The sequence below is a fragment of the Octodon degus genome, unplaced genomic scaffold (genome assembly GCF_000260255.1).
Source record: "Octodon degus isolate 3935 unplaced genomic scaffold, OctDeg1.0 scaffold00014, whole genome shotgun sequence".
Taxonomy (NCBI): domain Eukaryota; kingdom Metazoa; phylum Chordata; class Mammalia; order Rodentia; family Octodontidae; genus Octodon; species Octodon degus.
The window spans coordinates 18,766,550-18,789,689 of NW_004524590.1; the positions used below are offsets into that span (position 1 = coordinate 18,766,550).

A 23,140-nucleotide genomic window follows, 5' to 3' on the forward strand; every position below is an offset into this window, starting at 1 on the left:
TGGCATGTGGTACTGGGGATTGAACCGCAGTCCCTGTGCTTTGCTAAGCTTGTTCTAAGTAGGTGCTTTAGACCACTGAGCCATCTCACCAGCCCATTTAATATATTTTAGAGGTCTTTCTTGGTCAGTAAGTATAATTTAACTTGATGTTGTTAAACTGTGTCATAATACTTTATAACAAGGATGTCGTATAGGTGTTTTGATGAGCATTTAGGTTTTTTTCTGCTGATTTGTTTTTCTTTTGCCTCTAGTTTTCTATTGCAAACAGCATACAATGTCTTACACGTTATCCTGGGCACACAAATGAGATTCTTTGTGAATATGGGTACGTGGAATGACTAAGTCACAGAGTAGATGGTTTTGCTATTGAATTCTCACCCAGGAACAGTTGTTCTTCTCTATAATCTCACCAATAATGCATGCAGTTTACATTTTCAAAGGCTGCACATGAGATTGTTTCTGTTCACCACTGACAACACTTAATAATATCATCAGTTTTATTTACATCAACCTAATAAGAGAAAAAAGGGTATCAAATGTTTGTTCGTTGACAAGCACCTCATAGAAGGTGAGCATCGTCTCCTAAGTTTATTAGCTCTTTGTGTTTCCTCTCTCGTCAAGTTACAGTTTTGTATGTCTCTTTTTTTCCATTTTTTTCAATTCATAACAAATTTATAACTCTAACTCATAGGAATTACTTCTAGACTTTACTTACTTACATCTTTTACTGTTACATGTTTCTAAATATTTTTTCCTGGTCTGTTGCTTGCCTTTGCATATGCTATATCACGAACTATTCAGTCAAATGAAAATTAAAAATTTTGATTTAATCAAATTTGACAATACTTTTTCTTTTCTTTCTTTTATTTTAAATACTCAGTTTGAACTCAGGGCCTTCACACTGAGCTCTGTCCCAAGTCTTCTATTTTATTTTCCATTTTGACACATGATCTCACTAAGTTACTAAATTGCCCAGGCAAGGCTCAAATTTGCTAACTTTTGATCCTCCTGCCTCAGCTTCTTAGAGCGCTAGGATTACAGGCATGTGTTTCCATGCCCTGCTTGATACTTCATTTTATAACCTCTTGATTAAAGTTTTATTCTGAAAGTATCCAATATATTAAAATTGAAAAACTTTAGCATTCTGTATTTCCTTACTATTTTTAGTATAGTGTTTTTGTACTTTTAGAATATCAGCCGTCTATAATCTTTGCTTTTTAATCCACTTATTAATATTTTTAAATGCCTTTTCAGAAGGTCCCCAACTACTTAGTCATACTCAATAATTCTCCACTGCCATATTTGTCATAAATTAAATTTACGTACAAAAATAGGCCTAATGTTGGAATTCTTTCCTGCCAATCTGTCTCTTCTAGTATCTAACCCATCCTGTTCTATCTGGCGTAGCTTTATAATATATTCTGAAGCAGCACAGTGTAAGTTTCTCATCCTATCCTCTGTGAAGTGCCTTATCTTCAAAGAGTTCTTGGTTATTTAAGTATACTTTTGACTTTGCAGATATATTTTCTTTTTTGGCAGAACAGGGGATGGAACTCAGACCCCTGTTCTTGCCAGGGAAGTGCTTATTCTACTGAGCCATCTCCCCAGCACCTGCAGATATATTTTGTAATTAGCTTGATTCTAGTTGTATTTGGCTAAAATACACTTGATTTTAAATTAGTCATGTGGAATTGAGATTTTTATAACATTTTCTTTCTTTCTTTCTTTCTTTCTTTCTTTCTTTCTTTCTTTCTTTCTTTCTTTCTTTTTGTATTTTAGGGAAGGATCCACAGGGTGTTTAGGGTCTCACTAATAGATCATACTCATAGTAATCTGCCTGTTTACAGCCTCCCAAGAGCTGGGATTATAGGCATGCGCCACCATGCCCAGTCCCAATGGCTGTCTCAGCACGCTCCAGGGCGGGCCGGCATGGCAGGCCTACATGGGCTTATGCCATGAAGATACAACATATATCCACCTACTCATTTCTTCTTTTTCTTATTACATATTTTACTTATTCATTTTAGATTTTATACATTTCTCATTAGGTTTTATTACCAGATTATTCATATTTCTTATTTATATTACACATGGACTATTATCTCAATTACATTTTCCAATTGGCTCTTACAGATATGTAAGAAATTTATTGGCTTTTATGTGTTTTTCTAATAGCAGCCTACCTCAGCAAATTTATTAGTTTCAAATTTTCAGAAATTCGCCACGATTTCTTTGCTGCCAATGAAAACCTTATTTTATAGTAATGAGCATTTAATTTGATATATTGGATTTAAAATAAAAATTTTCAGAGTTGAAATTTAACTCTAGGTATCAAACATAGGTACCCTTTATGGTATTTCATGCTAACTCTTCACACTGAGTATTCACCCTCCCACTCTCATTTCTTCCTTTTTTGCTTTATCATGAATCAAGCCATAACAGGAAAAAAAAAAAATCTCTGATTTTGTGAAATCCCCCATTTTATCTACTGAGACCTAAAGAATTTAAATGCCTCATTGAAGGTCACACCAATGAGGTACTCAGGAAGTGGTAGAATTGGATTAGCTTCTAGAATAATAATTATAATTCCTAAGACATCATCAGTAATTACAGTGACTTAACTGTCTCTTTTACAAGTTGTATAACCTGCTGCACCTTGCTTTATCATTTCATTATTTCATGGAATGGTTTGTATAGTATTTTCTAAGTGTGTCCATGCTGTGAAAATACCATTTTTTTCAATTATATCCTTTTCAAGAGCAGACAATGATCACATTTATAATTACATATATGATGATGACTAACTATATATGCTGATACCTGTGAACTAAGCAACTGCACTGAAGATAGCAATGTGTAATACTAGGGTCATGCTTGGAATGCCTGTCATTCTGGTCTTCTAAATACGTACTGTTTGTCATGACATATCAATTATAGTAATTATAGTAATACTATCTCTCAAGTAAATATTTGCTTTAAAAAGGGTAATAAATGAAAACAAGAGACAAGAAAAATAAATATTTTGCAAAAATATGTAATTACGTATATGATATATAAGCTAGCGAAAGGTAATTATGAAAATAGTTAAGAATAAAAGACAAGGAAAGCTAAACCTCAACAGTGATTCAGCATTGAAAAAGACATAGAAGTGAGTGGTAAAAATAAAAAAAAATGAGGCAAAATGATGACAGAGAAATAAAATAATTAAACAGTTACTATTGGTATCTTAACACATTGCACTACATACATATCCTAACTTAACTCTAAAGCATACACATCCAACCAAGAAGACTTTACTACTGACTATTCTTTACAGAAGGACAAGACTGACATCTACACAGTCAATTAATTGCCTTAAGTCATGATATCACTAAGGAGCAGTTGCTGAATCTACACTGAGTTTACCTCCTAGCTCATGCACTATACCTTGTATGTGCTTTTCTCTTTAGATTTCAGCTAGGAAGAGAAACACAAAACCTCTCACTGGCAACATTTCTTAAGGCCACTGAGTCTAATATAATATTTCTAAGTATGAGCCAATACACACATGCATTCAGTCATATAATTTAATGAACGTTTTATATGAACACAATCAAGGAGTACTTGTGATATACATCATCACAAATTAAAAAAATCCAAAAAGAAACATTGTGAAAGAACTCCTGATATAAACAACTATATAGCTTAGTACCAACATATATTGAGTAAAGTAAGCCAAATACTGAAAAATGTAGAGTATGATTCTATTTACATTGAATTCTTAAAAACTAAGCCATAAAGAAATAGATATAGTGGCTATTTGGGGCTGCGGACAGGAATCAGATAAAACAGAATCTTTTTGGATGGATGAAGGGTACTGCCAAATTTCTCCAAAAATAGGTCACAAAAGATTCATTGGCTCCTTTTAACTAGGGAGAGGATTGGAGACTTGCTTTTGAAAAGTCAAGAATTAATGTTCCATGTATATTTCATGTTTCAGTAATTTGGTCAGAGAATAGCAGGAAAACTTAGCTACTAAAATAAACAGTCTAGCAGATTATAATGAATTACAATAGTCTGTCCAGATGCACAAAGGAGACACATGAATACCTCATAGATTCTGTGCTGGCATGGAGCTCATAGAGTGAGTCATTTTTTTTTTCTATTTAGCAATGGACATAATATTGTAATGAGAGGAAAATTTCGCATCTCCGACATCAGCTTGCAGATTACCTCTTTCATTTCAGCTTTCTTCATTTTTATGGTGAATTCTGCTGCACCATTAATGGTAATGGCTTTTTGCACTTCTTATTATGGGATCTTTACATTAATTCAAGGATCACAGTGCTTGCCTTGAACAATGTCAAATGTAACAATGAAACATGAGCAAGACTCATTTGAAAAAATCCGTCTGAATCTCATTTAAAAATACATAATGTGTTTTACTTTGACGTTCTGATTATCTTCATAATATAAACATGCCTATTACGTACAATGATTCCTATGATATGATCCATATGCCCTCCCATTTAACATTTATCTATTTGCCAGGGAACAGCTCCTATAAGGAGAAAGAGCTAAAAACAGTTCTGTCTTTTAGAGTGACTTACTTTGAAATTAAAAAGTGGGGCATTCAGGGATGCAACAGACTTGGTGAGCATACAGAAACAGGCCCCAAAGAAGGAATTCAAGTTAGAAAGTGCTCAACTCAGTGGGAATGGATGCAGGTAAAAGCCTAATTGTGGCACAGATCACTATTGAGGATCAAATCTTAATTTAGGGCTTCTTTCTTTCTTTCTTTCTTTCTTTCTTTCTTTCTTTTTTTTTTTTTTTAAATGTATTTGGTATAGGATCTACAGAGTCTGTAGGGTCTCACTACATAGAGCAGACTTGTAGTGATTCTCCTGTTTTCAGCCTCCCGAGCACTGGGATTACAGGCATGCGCCCCCATGCCCAGTCTCAATTGCTTTCTCAGCATGCCCCTTGGGTGGGGCTGGACCTGCAAGCCAGTTATTGAACCCCAGCCACTGTGCTCTGCCTAAACAGGCACTTTAGTCCACTGAGCTATCTGACTGGCCCTAGGATTCATTTCTTAAAGAATTTCATAAATTACCTCACAAGTTTCCTGTGCACAGTGAAATGACAGGCCAGGCTTCCTCTATATAGGGAGAAAACCAACTGCACCGCTCAAATGCTTAAAGGATTCTGTGATGCACTCTTAACTCCGCATTCCTAGAAAGTTAACCATTAGATTGACCCAAAGTATTTCCAGTACACATATATTCTGGTAGAAATATTCACTCTGAGTCATGGAATTAAAAGCCCAAAGGTTCTACTTGGAACTAACTATCCCTGTAGAATCCCCAGAAATTCAAATTCCCAGGGAAGTCCTACAAGTCAATAGTGAAAAGGAACTGATTTAATACAGTGTATTTTTGGCCTAATACCTTCTTCCCTCAGGCAACAGCTTCTTAGAACTATCCCTGCTGAGTAACTGAGTTACCTGCTGTGCCTACCTGTTCCCCTGCTGCCTGCGCAGGCCATTGGCCTCCCAGGAAGAGAAAAGGATAGCACTCTAGCATTTGTTTGCTTCAGCTGCAGCGACAGTCATTATGTTAAGCACTTCAGAAACTTTCACACTGCTTGATTTGTTCAGATGGGGAATTAAATTTGTAGGAGTTTGAAGAACCTGTCCAATAGCATCCAGCCAAACTCTGGCAGAGAAGAGATTTGAAGCCAAGCCTCCTCAGATCTTTCCATCTTCCTCCTTCTCCACACAGTAAGGGCTTTCCAAGTCCTAACTCTCCAGGTTTCTCCAGTGTTTCTTGTCAGGGCTCATCATGTTCAGCCACTCTGTACATATTTCCCATAGTCACTCATTAGGCAGAAATTGCATTTTTTCATGCTGAGTTTCCCTCTTGCTTAATTCAGCTACCTTTCAGGTTTATTACCCTGTAGCACAACGAGGATGTGATTCTGGGCATCGGGACTCCTCAGTCCCAGTCACTGCTCTATTCTGAACATACTGTCCAGCCTTGTACCAGGCAATGGATCAATCTCAGTGTTCAGTAGGGAAGGGGAAGGGACTGATGATCTGATCTTGACAGCTAGAGATACAATATTCTAAGATTTTATTATTCCTTGGAATAAACATTTCAAGGGCAAGCATTGTGATTATGTTACTAGGTTATTAGATTTGCATTTGTTCTCAGGGAAACATCTATTATGCCCATAGTGGTGTTGTCTATAACTTACATTATTAGGACACTAACCAAATGTATTTAACTTGATTTGGACAAAGTGTAGCATATTGCTAAGTCCAAACAGACCCTTAAATGCCTTTTAATTGGTTGATTTGCTGAAAGCTATTGCAATATCCTTTCCTGATGCAGGATGGGAAAAACAATGAAGGTGATAATTGGATGGCTGTGGGCACTTCAGGCTGGAAGCTGTAGGTCAGAAGAACCTGCCAAGAGGCAGCAATAGTGGCCTCTAGGGCCTTTATCCTAGCTATAAAAAAGGAGCAAAACCCTGGGGCCTCTTGAAAGGATGCAGTAAGATGATTTCTCCTTACTAACAAGGTATGGAGTGACCTCAAAACTTTATTAATATAACTGCTAGATACCTATTTATAAAACACTGTAGCTGGCCCTTACTCTACCCAGTTCAGGAAAATACCTTGCAGCCTCAATATAGCACATGCTAGCATGACAAGCACACAGACTGCTTCTCCAACAGACCCTCGGCCTGAGTTCTCTTGCCCCTTCTACTCACATCACAGTCAGCACCCTCCTGGTTCTTCCATGCTACTACTTTTTTTTTTTTGGTGTAGTACTGGGGATTGAACTCAAGCACTTATTCTACTGAGCTACCTCCCCAGCCCCTCATACTATTGCTTGTGAGGCTGGACAAAGTAGAAATCTATCAGTCACAGCATATGGCAGGCAGCAGTGATAATGTACTTGTAAGGCTTTTTCCAGGTCACTAGTGAGTCCACAGGACATTGGTCTGTGACATATAGAATATCGTCCTTCATACTAGTGAGCCTCCATAAAGGTGACTAACCTTTCAGACTTTTACAGAAAAATGAGACATTATTTAGCTGTTGCCTTGAGATAGAAGACAAGCAGTGTTTATAAGACAAAGACCTGGGTAAGGGGTAAAATCTTTTTCAAGGAAGAAAGGGCAGTAAGAATATAGTTGCCTAAAGATGGACCTCATAAGAAAGAGAGCTGAAGATACTTCCTATATCTCCCAGCCTCAGAAGAGGCTCACCTATTACCACCCCACCTGTTCAAAGATTTCCATCAAGGTTAAAGAACTTGACTTAGGCCTATGTGTGCTTGTGAATTTGGCAGTAGGTGGGAATGTTGCCCTTGGAGCCAGTCCCAACTGTTCTGCTACAATTGGGCACAAATTATAAACCAGTGGCATCAGGATTAGAGAGCATCTTACCTTGGGAATATTTATCCCCATCCTCTAGTCATGTAGGGAGCTAGTACAGGCCCATAGCTCTCCATGGTTATAGCTAACCAGGCACAATCAGGGATCATCTCACTGCCTCGAGTCTAACCACTCTGAGCAGTATGGGGCTTCAGCAGTGCTGAAGTTCTCACTACAGTGCAGTGTCCTGATTTCTGGGTGGGCTTTTCTAAGACATCTGGATGCTTTCATTTGCCTCCTTGGTACCTAACCCGCATGACCTATGGGGCTGGAAGATAATCATCTTTCCTTAGCCTGACAGGGTCAAGACTCATTTCAGAGTCTCTTGGAGACCTACGGCACATTTCAAGTGACAACCTGGCTCCAGAAAGTCACTCCTGAATGTGTAAGGGCAGCTCTGAGACAAGTGTAGCCCCTTGGTAAAAGAGGTGATAGACCAAAGCCAAAATTGCTTTTCACTCTTGGAAACACTGGTCTTTCATGTCAGTTTGGGTTACTTAATCTTCTCAGGTCTGGAATAAGATTTCCCTGGTGTGACATCTACTGATAGTAATGGACAGTCTGCAACTTCTAGTGCCAAGAAATTAATGCTCCAATCTGCATAATCAAATCCCCAGGTAAACATCACCATTCCTTTCTCAGTATTTTCTGCCCCTTGCATTTCCAAATCTTCACATTTATCCAAAATTCATGAAAATATAATGCTTAATAACAATTTCTACAAAAGGAAATTTAAAGTTTCTGTGATAAACATTTACTGCATGAAATTTACTAAACTCAGGATAATCAGATTTTCTTATATGTTTGAAATATGAAAAAAATGCAGCCTGAATAGTCTATGCTACAAATTACATTTCCTGAATTTACATTTGAACCAGATAGCCTCTTACAATATAATGTTGATTTATGTTCTGGGTTTAAAACTACTGTTAATTTTTTAAAAATTATTAGGCACAGAGAACTTGTCATTTTTTGTCAACTTCTTAATTCAGCTTAAACAGATTCCTCTTTAGATAAAGAGAAAGAAAGAACTGTTCTTGAAGGTCACATTGACAAGAGATTTCAACAAGCACAATGTTTCTCATGGGCTTTTGTTTTCCTACAGAGCTCACTGAGCTAATTGGATAATGTTGGAAGAGTTGGAAAGGACAATCAATACAGAATCAGGATAAAAATCTTCATTATTTTATAGGCTTGACCAAGGATTAATGTAAGTATACCCCAGTAGTAAGATTAGCTCTGAATTCAGTCCACAGATTGCTCTTTAGATACTTGTTATCCTGTTAAATTCCTATTTCTCCTTCACTGTCCAGTTTAGCTGCCATTACCTCAAAGGCCTCCTTGTGTCCTCAGTGTTTATCCTTCTCTCTCATGGAAAATGTTTTGGTTGCATTACTACTCTGCTGCACAACTGTGTGTTCATATTACCCATCTCTCTTCTAATCCAAAACTATGTCTTAGACATCTGTGTCCTCAGGAGCCCTCCAAGGACCAAGCACATAGCATGTGCTCAATGGACCATGATGAAGGAATATATGTTGGCTGTGCTATGAACATGATTGTGGATCCCAGTGCCAAGAGTTCTGAGCTTGTTTTAAGTGAAAAAACACACCATCAGTGGAGCAGAGAAAGCCAAGCAGATTACAGCCAATTCTGGCCCACAGATGTTTTATGGTTTTCTCAGTGTTATGAAACATTCAAATCAGGTGTCAGCCAATGCTTAAAATTTGGGAAGGCGCATGAAAAACTCTCCATTTCTAGCCTCTTGATTATCTAAAGCTATGGCAATGCCCCAACAGCATCCCTGTGTGGCTACAATGGGCTAGGGCTGGCAGCAGAGTGCATGGCCCCCTTTATTTACCACCTTACCTTCCTCTACTGAATGCATTAATTCCAGCATAGGGCATAACAGCTTCCACTGTTCCGTTGCAAGGATGGTTTATCTGGAGCAAGCCATGCTTTCTTGAAAGCAATTAATGTGTCTTAGGTGGACACTAGGAGCAGGAAATCAGGTGCCTTCCATGAAGTAACATGAAACTTAGCAGGAAAGTGATTGGGAAAAGGAAGATAAAAATCTTATAACCTTGAAACAATAATGGAAACACCATCCATCTGGCCAAAGACATATCATTCCCTAAAGCTATTGAGAACCAACAATTCCAAGATGATCTCACTGGCAAAAGAATAGATAAGAAAAGGACAAAAGTAAAACAAAACTAGAATAAACAATAGCAACAATAGCAAACAAAACAAAGACCACAGAACTCATTAAATGGATATATAATTTCCATTAAACATTTTGACATTGGCCAACACAGTATGTGAAAGTCTATCTTTTCTATCTTAGCAACCCTGTACCCTAGGGATTGCTCTCTTTCCTGTCTTCTCTTCCCTCCCTTGCAGTGACTCCATGTGTGAAGCTTCTCTTTCTCTAAGTTTTTCACCACATATTCAATTAATCATTAATTCACCCATAACTTATTGAGGCTTACTTTTGTTCATATCATATATTGGGAAGTTTCAGAGGTCAACAGGTGAAGGCCTTGTTCCTAAGAAAATAAAGGACAAGGAATGAAGTAGAGTAGAAATCACACCCTGGCTTCCTTCTAACAGGCCACTTTCATATCCAACAACAACGCTGATGATGAGTGAGTCACCAAGCACCATTTAGTCATAGTGCTTGGAGTCAGCTTGTAAAAGAACAACACAACACTCCATTACTTTGGGAGCAAAGAACAAACATATATAAGAAAAAAAAACACTCAAAGCAATGTCAGCTTGGGCTAGGGCTTAGTAGGACATGTGTAGGAGATTGAGGGAGGGGGGAAAGGTGCTCTCCTTGTACCCTGAGAGCATTCCCAGAGCACATGGCTAACCCTGAGAGCATTCCCAGAGCACATGGCTAAGAGGGCAAATGGAAGAAAGAGAAAGCTCTTTCAAAGGGGTTTCTTTGGGCTGGCATTCATGTTCTCCCTGGTGCATCCAGACTTTGTGATGAGAAATGGCTTCCCCTACTAGTCCTTCCCTGGCATCTCCCCAGTTTTGGGTCCCTCTGCTTTCCCACCTCCCTCTGCCACATCCCTCATGTCTCCTACCCAACACTTGATTTGTAGCTGATAAACCATTGGTCTTATAGAAAACCCAGCTCTCTACTAACTCCCCAGCACTGACATACTCTCTGTGCTCGCAGACATGGCAGGATTAGGGCAAGTATGGTTGTAGTAGTGTAGTGGACATAAAAATGATATATGTGGCAGTGATGCTTGACTGTTGTCAACTTGACTGACCTAGAGGATTGATGGAGCATACTCGTAGGTGTGCCTTGGGGAGTCTCAGGGGCTATATATGATTGCTCTCCTTTCTTCTTGGCAGGGTACTAGTCCCTGATCCTCTGAAACCATCTTGCTCTACCACACAGTAACGGTTGACATATTGTGTCAACCTGAGAAGTTTAACAGTTTAACCAAGTGACTAAGTTTGGGTCAGGGTCTTCACATTGTAAACATTCTCATCCTGTGCAAGAGAAGAGGTCAGAGATGCTATGAGTGCTACACTTGCTGGAGAGTGGGCAGTCTACAAACAATACAAAGAAGTGAAAAGGCTTGTTCTCCCCTTTAGTGCTCTTTTTGCTTTTGCTGTTTTCTGAGCCCATGAACGGCTGCTCTTTGCCATGTCACCTTGCCTCGGAGCCAGCTGAGAATGGACTGAAACCTCCACAAACTGTGAGCTAAATAAACCTCTTCTTTCTTAATGTTGCATGTTCTAGAATGGATAAAGAAAATGTGGCATTTTTAATAATACAATGGGATATTGTTCAGGTACAAAACAGGATAAATTTGAGTCTTTTTCAGTAAATGGATGCAATTAGAGAATATACTCTTAAGTGAAATAAATGAGACCTACATTTGCAAACATCCTATTGTCTCCTTAGTGTGAGAACCTGAAAGAGAAAAATGGAACCTGAAGGGTACAATAGATACTGGGAAAAGGGAAGGAATTTATTCAAGAAGAAAGTTACTGAATTGAGGAGAAGGACAGAAGAAGGAGAGGGGGAGAGAGATTTATCTATGTATATAAGCAGGATGGTTTGGACAAATTGTACTGTGCATTTATGCTGGTCTATGGAAAGGAGAAGATAACAACTTATTTTTCTCCTTTTCTCAATTGTTTGTACTTTTTCTCTTTTTAATTTCTTTTTTTTTTTCTTTTTTTTTTTTTGTATTTTAGGGAATGGTCTACAGGGTGTTCAGGGTCTCACTACTAGATTGGACGTGTAGTGATCCCCCTGTTTATAGCCTCCCAAGAGTTGAGATTATACACTTGTGCCACTGCGCCCAGTCTCAATTGCTATCTCAGTGCGCCCGGGCGGGAGGGAAGTACTGCAGGCCTGGGGGTTGAACCCCAACCCCTGCACCTGCTTACAGGTGCTTTAATCTGATCTTCTTAATTTTTTATATATTTCTTTTTTTTTTCTTTTCTTCTTCCAATTTTACATGCATATATCTGGTATTGTGAATAACTGGTTGGAAGACAAACACCATGTATTAAAACAAATATTATGAAGTTCATAATACTTTGTTAAATTAAATTCTGCATCACTTGTAATATTTCTTGTTTTAATTCTAATTTTTACTCTTTAAAAAATAAATTTTGCATGTTCTGCATTTTGTCTCAGAAAATGGATAAAATTAACCAACACACACACAAATGCCACAATGATTTTTGCTTTGAGGTGAACTGACCATGGACCAAATCCCCTAGAACTGTGTGCCAAATTAAACTACTCTAGAAGCTGTGGGTGTTTGAGTATATTGTCTAGCCTCAGACAATCTGCCAAATATAGAAATTTGTGCCATGAAAAGGGGGCCATTTCTGTAACTGTACCTTACCATGTGGCTTACAAGCCTTTGGAACTGACTTGTGGGGATTTTTTATGGAGAAGCAGGCTGGAGAGGGCCTGGAATGCTGTAGGAAGAACTTGATGAGTGACTTTGGCCAGAGTACAGAGTAAAGGCCAGGCTCAAGGAGTTTCACTTGGAAAGTCTTCATTGGCAGTTGGATGAGAGGCTACGTATATTATGCTTTCACTCTGTGCTATTGTGTGTATTATACTTTTCCAGTGTCCCGATACTTTGTAGGAGACTAAGATTAAGACCAGTGGACTAATTGCTGTGGCAAAGGAAATTCAAAGGCAGCAATGTTAAGGCTATGACATTCGGCCCCATTGCTTTTAGCCAGGTATATATTGAGAACTAAGGGTGAAAAGCAGAGCAGACAAGTTCAAAACTTAAATTTTGGCCCATAAGGAACTATGTATGAAGTTAGTCCAAAGGAGGTTTTGCTGCTAAAGATATTTGCACTATTTAAAAAAGAATACTTTTTACAGGGGTAAACAGAAACCTTAAAGGCGTATCAGAGATCAAGCAAGACTGCATATCACAGGCTCAAGGGTACAAACTATAAATTTTTCTCTTGAAAAGAGATTCCCTCGATTATCTGCACAAGAAGGGCCTCCTACAAATTTACTTCCTCAAAATTCACTCTCCTCAGCTATCTAGGAACTCAGAAACCACTAACGACATTCTAAAGGGGGCCAGATACTGCTCAGAAGGGCAGTGGACCCTGGTGCTATCCATGTACCACTGATTTTACTAGAAGGCAAAATATAAGAGTTGAAAGACTATGGGGGATTCCACTCAGATTTGACAGGAAGGTCTGGTAATGGAGTAAGGAGGCCCTGAAAGGGCAAGAGGGCAGTGTGGGAAGTTGGGAAAATGAAGCCAAAGGGGCAGTGAACATGCCAGGAAGTCTGAAGCGGCCAAAAATGTGGTATGTCTACCAAGAGAAGCAATAGCTCCGGAGTGGAGTTGAGCCTGAGAGAGAGAGATGATGTGGGTTCCTACCAACGAGCCACCTGAGCCACCTAAGCTTTCTGGAATGCACATCCGAGCACATGCCAAATGTGGAACTACAGGACCTAATGTTTACTCTGCTCCATTTTGGCTTTATTTTTATCTGATTTATTTTCTTACCCCCATTCTTCCCTTTTAGAATGGGAATGTTCACTCTGTGCTATTGTATAACTCAGTTTTGCTTTTTAAAAAAATAAATAGTGGCTCATAGCTAAGAGTTTGTCTAGAGTCTTAGAAAAAAAATTAACCTGGACTTTTGAAGAATGCAGGAATTGTTGAGACTTCAGAGAAGGGCTCATTACATTTTTAGTTCCATGCTGGTTAGTTGTACCATGGTAGATGGAATGATAACCTTATGGTGTTTTAGGGATTGGATATCATTTAAAGAGATACATTTGGACATCAAGTTGATATAGGGTAGAATAGGACAATTAAAGCTGGTTGTGTCAACTTGATCGGCTTAGGGACTTCCCAGGGGATTGGCAGAGCATGCTTCTGGGTGTATGAGGGTTATGGACTCAGAAACTTGGACTTAAATTTGGATCCTTGCCTCTTCCTTTTTGGGGATTTCCCCATTTTTCTGCTTTCTGGAAGTCATGAAGCAAGGAGCTCTGTTCTGACACATCACGATGTTCCTGCCTTGGAGCCTGTGGGCCACAGACTGAAGCCCCCAGAGGACATGAGCTGAACTTAGCTTCTCCTCTACATTGTGGGTGTTAAGTAAGAGTCCCAGCAATATGAAAGCTGACTGATACAACATACAAAGTGGAGCAGCTGAAAGAAAGAAAATCTGCGTCATGCTCTGTGGAGTACAAGCATTTCTGCTTCGGTACAGCAAAGAATTTGTGTTGGGAAAAAAAGAAAAGTAAAGCCATAGAGAGGGAAGTGAGTCTATAGAGGTCCTTGGATATAACATGTAAATTAAAAGTTTACCTCTTGTCATGACTCTGAAAATTCTTTTTCATTTTCTGTGCTGTTCTTACTTGACCCCAAATTAACATGTGTATGATAACTCACCATGGAAAGTCTGGCCCTGCAGGAATCATGTGATCTTTCAAAATGTTCCTTAGCTCTCCAAGGGGCCATTTCTTATTCTTCTGACAAGTACCTATTATTGCTAGTGCTTAGTGGCTTGACGGAAGTCCTGCTGCATGCGCTCCATATGTTTTCAGACCTGACCGATACCCATAGCAAAGCCACCAAGTGCTGCGATGACACAGGATGGCAGATTCACTGCTGGTGGAGATTCTACCATCTGGGTCCTGCTTATTCACCATCCCCACAGCATCTTGATGCTGCTCCTGATGTCCTGAGGGTCTTTCTAAATTAGATATCAGGTTTGCAGGGCAGAGCTGCTGGCACCTCCATAGCAGGTACAGGAATAGCCAAGGGGCAGAGCTGATCAATTTCAGAAATTAGAAAACAAATTTATATTGCAGAAGTGTAGGAAGCCAGTCAGATGCCCTACATTTGTGTGCATTTTCTTGCCTCTTTTCCTGACTCCTTAGGTTATAACTCAAGAGAGGCCCTGGTGGATAAAAATCAGAAGTTTCCATTGCACAAGCTCAAGAACCACAGAACCACCTTACCATACCTTTCACTCTCCTACCCTCTCTTACACTTTCATTGTTAGCATACTGCTCTCTTAATGACTGCTGCTTCTATTCATCTTATGCCAACTTTATAGCAGTACATTTGAAAACACTTAATAGGCAACTCTATATATGTATATATCCTTTAAAAGGTGAAGTATATTCGTTGAAAAGTGTATAACACAGCTAACATTTTCTAATTTTTCTGAATGAGCAAACATTTTGGAAAAGGTGTCTCTGCTTTGACTGTCCACTTATATGTCCAATTCCAGGAAGCTTGTGTGGTGTCCACTGCACATAGGCAACCACCAAGAAGGCACAGTATAAATGCTTGGAAATCCATGCTTATCAGAATAAAATAATTTAAGATATATGAATTAGGAATTTGCATGCAAGGGACTGACACAAAATTACACTTAAATGGGCAGGAAAAGCATGAATTTTCACCAAGGAAATTAAAATCTTATTGGGGCTAGAATTTCCTCCCTCAAAATTAAATTGCAGGAAAAGTACATAATGGAGTTTTAAGCCATCAACAAGTACAGGCTGATGATGCATTATGAACAGTGACAACATCTGTGGGAGGCGGAAAGCAACGTTCAGCATGGATCTCGTCCACAAAGGAGTTCCCATTGAGTTGAAATGAAAAGTTAGCAAGTTACTCTGGTTGCACTGGATGGCTTTCACTGACATGAGAGGCTAGGATTCCCTAATGCCACACAGGACAATGGACTGTATATATGTGTGGTAGGGATCCCAGGCCTAACAAGACCACCAGCAAAAGAAAAGTTCAGTGAGGACCTCCGTGACCTTGGAGAACCCTAAGCAGTGACAGGAGTGTGTTGGATCTCAGAGAGCAAATGTAGTAATTGTGGAGAAGTGAGTGTTTAATATCCCGCCAACTCACACTGATGAATACATTTACATTCTGAAAATAAAGATTTAGAAAAAGAAGTAGAAAATGCAGAAACAAGTAGAATTCAGAAATTTGCAGTGATTTATGCCTTCCCTTTTCATTTGATATAATATAAAACAAATCACTAGCACAAAACACCACATCAGTACAGTAAGATGTGATGGCACGTATTTGCATCTTGGCTCTAAGTTGTCACACATCCTACCGTACATGTGCATAATCACACTACAACATTTTCCTTCCATCTTGGCCCATGCACATGGGCAGTAGGACCCTTTGAAATGTCAGACCAGAAGGGAAACAACTGTTACAGTTTGAAAATATGAGAATAACAATTAAGATAGTAGCATACACCGGTGTCCAAAGGCAAAAAAGACAATGGCAGAACACAGGAAAGGGTAAGATCTTCTATGTCATAAACCAAGAACCTTTTGGAGGGATGGAAGTGCAGATAGCGACTGCACTGCAGGAGGCTTGGATCCAAGTTGATCACAGTTCATCAAAATGTCAGAGCCATTAGCCAAACAATGGTCACTCTGCAGATCATGCTCCGTGCATAAGGAGCACTGAGTGGGACTGGGGGAGTGGGGAGGAGAACAGATGCAGCGCCGCTAGACTCAGATTTTATTCATACCCTGTGCCAGTACTGAATGTGTGACTTAGTCTGTGTCCCTATTTGTAAAATGAGTGCAGTGGTTGGTCTTGTTTCATATGGCTGTGACACATCAAATTGGAAATGCAGGAAGTGTTGTAGGGCAGCATCTGTCACACAGTCAGTACTAGGCACGTGTCCAGCAAGGTTTCTGTGAGGGTCAAGGGTGCCTTTTCCCCTTGAGATCTTATTACTGGAGTTTTCCATTAAAACCATTAAAGGGACAGTTTGCATGCAGAATTTCTCCACATTTAATACAGTCGACAGGCTCTTACACTCTTCTCACTGTTACAGACCTATACTTAATTCAATGGCATTTTTTAAAGCTACTTGCACTTATACAAGCTTTAGAAACACTTTTAGAGCAACAATTTTCATTTTGCATATAGTTTATTGATTTCTATAGTATGTCTACATTGGCATTATTAATTTTTAAAATCACAGGCTTACCATTTTATGCATTCCTCACATAAACAAACTGAGTTACAAACATGTGTCATCCCCACTAAGCACTGAACCCAATTGGTAGAACAAGTAAGTACCCTTTGAGGCCTTTTCTGGTTGTCAACATTTATGAAGTTGAAGGTGTTGTACAGTATGATCAATGAGTGGAAATGGTAAGCATTGTTTCTACGGGTGATGTAGGTTTGGATAAGATTGGTTAAAGACTCCAGTCCCTGTATGAATGCTGCTTTAGGATTTTAATTGCTATACGTTTCTGGATTTTTTTAGAACTTAGATCAAATTGCTAATTTTAGAGGAAAGTCCTTGATCTGATTTATGAACACCCATTCTTCTAGAGATACCATTTTAGAAACTAGAATCAATAGAAAGGTTTAGGGCCAGGGAGGTAGCTCAGTGGAATAAGTGCTTGCCAGGCAAATACAAGGTCTTGAGTTTGATCCCTGGTACCACATCCCCCGCCACCAAAAAAAAAAAAAGGTTTATAGCCAATCTCAAGATCTGAATTTTCAGGTTGAGCAGCATTCTCATCCCCCATCAAGGATCTGGCTCCCTTTGTTCTTGCTTTTGACATGAGATCTCCTTAGCAAGCCTAGTCTGGTTCCGAACTCCTGGGTTCAGAGATCCTTTTGCTTCAGCCTCCCAGGGGCTGGAGCTATGGGTGTGTCCCAGTATTCCAGCTCACTTGACTCTCTTTATAAATGACTACACTCTATCAGCTAATCTCTAGAGATATCCTTTTGTTTCTCCAATTCATAGCTTTATGAAGTGACATCTATATAACCTCTTGTTTCTTATTTTGAGGTAGAAAGTTGACTGTTACTTATCATTCAGTTTTTGTATGCTATTTACAATTTACCTACCAAAATTACAATGAATTAAAAAATAGTTCTATATCCCTCTTCAGGGGGAAACTTTAGATTATACAGAATCATTGGCCAGTACTCAGAAGATCACCACTATTCCAGTTTTGTACAACATAAAGAAATCCACAGAAATCTCCAGTGCTGAAAAAGAAGTCCATGGGCAGCAGCCACAGCGCCCATAATATCTGGGCTGATGGGCAGAATGGCGAATTTGTGTCTGTGGACTTCCACCACTGCGGGGGCAGAGCCTGCATGGCGGCTGCATGCTCCAGAGACGGGGTAAGACAGGAAAATTTGAGCAGGTGGCACAAAGAGCTCCAAGGTCTCCTAGGTTTATGCAAACCAACAAAATAACGCTCCCACTTCTAGAATACTACACTTAGCATTTTCTCATTATTCCATTCAACAAATAAGTATTGAAATCCATAGCTGTGAAGCAAGCTCCGAATGGTTTTCTTTTAGCTCCATGGCATATCTTTCTGTCTCAATTAAACCAAAGGAGCCACCTGAAAATGAAAATTTATATCCAGCATAATTAAGAAATCAAGTGAAAACCCTGCAACTTCCCTGCCGTGAGGTGAGCTCTAAAGTACTAGTGGGCAGGCTGCAACTTTCAATCCATTCTCTTTCACAGAACTATTAACAACCTGTCTTTGATAAATACTATTTAAAGTAGGATGGCTAATTCTAGCAAAAATTATTCTGAGTTGAAGGTAAAGTCTGTTGACTGAAAATATGCAATGATAAATTCTGAGCTCTTTTGCTAGCATACACATACCCCGTTTCTTGGACATGGATTTAAGAAATATGAAAAAGCTTAAATATCTACAGCACATGTGTTTGCTATGCAAATAAATTATCATGATTCATAAACAGGGACTGCAGCTCCTCAAACATTGTTCCAGAAAAGCCTCAAGTTAAAGCAGGAAAAACAGAAAAAACTCATAAACATGCAACAGCTGTTAAAAGTAATTTTAATATTGGATCTTGATTATGAGATTGCACAAGAAACAAGACTTTTTAGAAACCAAGATCCCCTATGACAAACATTTATTGTGTTTGGGGCCAGGAAACAGAATAGAGATAAATGACTTCCTTCTTTCCCCTACCACAAGTTTTGAGTTATAAATTATGAATTATACGCCAACAGATAAAGCAGAGAGGAAATTAATTTAAGAGATGAGATCTAGTTTGTAATTCAGAGAGCTGTTTTATTTTAATTTGGGGGGCAAATTACATTTTGATGCTCAGTTTTACCAAACATCTTTCTTTCTCTGGAATGAATTGCAATTTCCCATTATATCTCTGAGGAGTCCTAAGAAGTTTATGCTAAAATTCAGAGTGTACATTAGCGACACAGTCTCAGCCATTTGGAAAAATACTGTCCAGTAGAGCTTTCTATGATGATGGACATATTCTGCTTTTGTACTGTTCAGTACAGTAACTGCTGGCCACATGAAGCTTCTGAATATTCCTAACGTGGCTAGTTGGATTTAAGGAGTTAGTTTTAATTTAATGAAAAATTTGAAAATAAAAACTCAGTCTTATATAGCTTGTGTTCTAGGGCTGGACAGTAAGGTCTAGGTGATCAGAGGCCAGAGGACCTTCCTGTCAGCCAATTAAACCAAGCAGCTGTGGGTTACCCTTTGTATGCTGATCCTGCCCCCTAAAACCTCAACGCACCCTTTGACAGCTTAGCCCTGAAAGCTCTGAGCAAAGCTCTTGGGATCTTGTATGAGCAAATGTGCACATTAATGGGATCAAAAAGATGGGAAACAGGAAAGGTCAGCCCTGCAGCTCCCTCTGCCAATTTCTGGGCTTCCCTGGCGTGGCTAGTGCTTTGTCAGGGACAGCTTCAAAATGATGCTGATGGCTTGGCTTTCCACAGCTTTCCATGTTATGGAGGCAAGTGAAAAAGGAGCACAGCGAGAGCATGCTAGACAAAGAGGATCCATAGAAACACTACCAGAGTCCACGAACTCTCCATAGAGACAGACATGACAGAAGCACACACTTTGGGTGCATTTCAGATTCTACAGAATCTGAGGTAAAAAAAAAAAAAAAATGTTTCGGTATTATATAGAACCCTTGGTTAATTATCGTGGAATTCGCAGTTACTAATACTGGTGCCCAAAACAATTATTTCCTGACTCCACTTCTGCTTTCCACTTATTCTGTTGAAGAACACCCTCTGATTGTCCTTTTACCCGAGTATTCTTTGTTAGCATTACTTTACCTGTATGTAACTTTAAAAAGGTGAAGAATTTACGAGACATTCCATTTTAATGACATCTCTTGAGATGGGACAGAATTAGGATTTTGATACCATATGCTTTGTTTTTAGAGGTGTCGGCAATGTTTAAGTTATTTCTTGTCAATGGCATTTTTATTGGCAGAGATTGTTCTCACCGTAAACACATACCTGGAGGAGCAGATCAGAAGTCGGTCTGACTCGCTGTTGGAATAGGATGCTTAGTGTTCGGTTCTGTTGTTCCAAATCAAACACTCTTATTTTCAGCTTTACACATTCCTCCCTTAGATCCTACAGCAAACACATTAAAAGGAAAAAAAAAAAAAAAACATCTATAACTAAAGGACATCCCTGCTTCTTATAACGATATTTTATATATATTTCAGACACATTAGTAAAAATAGCATTTTTATTTTTCAAAGTCCCCAGAAATAAATCACAAACATTTTCTTCCACAGACCATTGTCTGATGGAATTATTATGTGCAGGGAAGACCAATTTTTTTTAAAAAGAACCTTGAAATCAGAAATGCATTAATGTAGCATGCTATTCTTGAAGACAGTAAATCTTAGTGATGTAAAGTCAATTTAAGTTTCTACCTATATATTTTGCTTTTTCACTGTCTTCATAAAAGCAATCATAAAGTATGAGCCACAAGGACAACAATGCTTTTGCAATGAATAGAGATTTGATGAACTAAAGAAACGATCACTTTTGATGGAGTCTTTCGATTTCATTTGTGGAAACGAGTTGAGATTCTCGGCACTATGGCTAATAGAGTCAGTGATGCATTTAGTAAGAAAGAGGTAAATGAACTGAAGGGTTTTAAAAGGCCAATTCTAATTCACTCGTCCTTTGAGCCAGTGGATTTCTGTATCTTCTGAGGTGTTTTGGTCTCCATGCCAGGGAAAAAGTACAGCTTCTCAAATCAGCAGCACTTTGAAGCAGAGTTTATGTTTGTTTTGTGGCACTGAGACTGATTCTTGAGGCCTGGAGCAGCTCTTTTGAATGATTTGGCCACAGGACAGACCTTTCTCCAGAGCTGGTTTCCTGAAGTCCAAGTTACCGCCTTTCCATATCACTTACAACAAAGGTGTGTGTGTGATATGTGAAGTCGTCATCCCCTTTGCTCCAGTAAGACCTGGAGTAAGACCTCAACTAAAGGCTCTTCTGAAACTGACTCTAGTACATTTCAACATTTTGTCTTTGACTATTTACCAATGTCCTAAAAATATAATTCTGCTGTCACAGTACAGGGAACTAAGGTCTGCTTGTTGCTTGTAAAAGCTCTGCATTTCTGCTGGCCTCTCTCCTCTGCCACCACCATTGTCCCTTCTTCCCCCTGCCTTCTTACAGACCACATTTTATCAAAGGGCTGAAGCCTAATTCACACTTTATTCTCTCTCTGCCACCTTCACTGGCATCCTCCAAGAAGAATGCTCCTTTCTGCAACTCCACGGATCCTCAATGCCTCCTCTACACTGTTTAGCATTGCTTACTTGGTATGGATTTCATTATTTCTCCCTTAGACTTAATTTTCAACAAGATATCACATCCTTCCAAAGACTGGTACAAGAAGAGCTTAACATAATCAACCACAAAAGCACATAACTTTACATTCTTTTCATTCCATCACCTGGTACTGTACCCCACAGAGGAGGAGCTTCACATAAATTTGCAGTTGTTTTGCTAGAAAGGATGATGAAGACAAATTGTATGCTGTAGCAACTGTCACCCTGAAAAGTTACAATTTCTCAACACTTTTATGAAGTCTATAAGCTGACATGGGGCAGCTGTAGGCTTCAGTTAAGGCTTTTAAGCTAAGGAGAGCATGAATAGCAATGATACCATGGACCTAGCTAGTAGTCACAGAGGCAAGTGGGTTTGTGCCATAATGTTGTATCAAGTGCCTGCGAAGCTACCAAGGTCTAGCTGCTAGGGTTTTGGTGAGTATGTACCATTATATCCTGCAGGTAAAAGTCATTCTATTTAAAGGGTGCAAAGACACAAGCTACAGTGTTGCTCACTGCAAGTCTGTACCTTCCTTACTCATTTTAGTTACATGGGAGATGCATATGCATAGGATGTTCTCCATTGATTTGTGGCCTGCAGTGTAGGGCAGAGTCAAGGAATGTCACGTTTCAAGTGAGGCTCCTGGGACCAAGCCCCACAGGGATGGAAGCAGGAGTGTACATTTGTTCTTACCCTTCTGGCAAAGGCCATTCTAGGGTCTACTCCTTGCACAAATTAAAAGGGTAAGTTTGCTTTAAAATTCAATCTCTTACTTATGCTAATTTTTGCTCTTAGTATGTCAATAACACTCTCTGTTCCCAAACACTAATTGTTTTTACTACTACTAATTAAGTAATTAATAAAACTTGACTGTGAGGTAGATAGTAGTATCTGTTGGTTGGGAAAACACAATCATTCTCATCTGCAGGTAAAAGACATGGGAATAGACACATCCAGGGCTGGGTTTATAAGGAAAGCGGGACCTGAAATTAATATCACTCACAATTTTAAGGAGCAAAACCAAGTAAACTTGAGAGTTCTTCACATGTCTAAAATAATAAAACAAAATGGAAAAAATTCCATGATTAATATTATTAGGTGTGGTCGAAGCTCATGATTGGGCTATTACAGGTCCATTCTGAGAGCTATCAGTTTATCACCACGGACTTAGCCAGCTGATCTGAAAACTTGTAGCCAGAACTGCCTATACTGTTTTTAATGATCTACTATGTTCAGTCAAGCGGTGGACAGTCACTGAAGCCTGATATTTTCCATCCCATATGTGCCCACGTGTGCACAAATATAATTAGAGTGGACTCAGAGAGAAGAACAACTCTGCCTGCTGGTATGATGCCTGGAGAGAGGTGACAGCTGGCTGTCTTTGCTTCCTCTGTGCTCTCAGTAGGAACCCACCAGCATAAAGGGACAGCTGAAACACTTGGGCTGGGTATCAGAACAACTACCCTGACTGCAGGATGCAGGGACCAGACCTAGAATAGCCTCCCCATGAAAGCTGTAGACATGAAATTATTTTCTCGTTTAGAGGCCACAGTCT

The 23,140-nt window shown here is 39.2% G+C and overlaps 1 protein-coding gene across 5 annotated transcripts in view; it reads right to left on the reverse strand.

Moving 5' to 3' along the window:
* Nckap5 (NCK associated protein 5) overlaps positions 1-23,140 on the reverse strand; it is a 959,001-nt gene that overhangs the window by 189,375 nt on the left and 746,486 nt on the right. For all 5 annotated transcript variants that reach the window (XM_023709695.1, XM_023709692.1, XM_023709697.1 and 2 more), the window contains one exon: positions 20,245-20,364. In XM_023709695.1, coding sequence (XP_023565463.1) covers positions 20,245-20,364 — 120 coding nt within the window. The remainder of the gene's footprint in view (positions 1-20,244; positions 20,365-23,140) is intronic.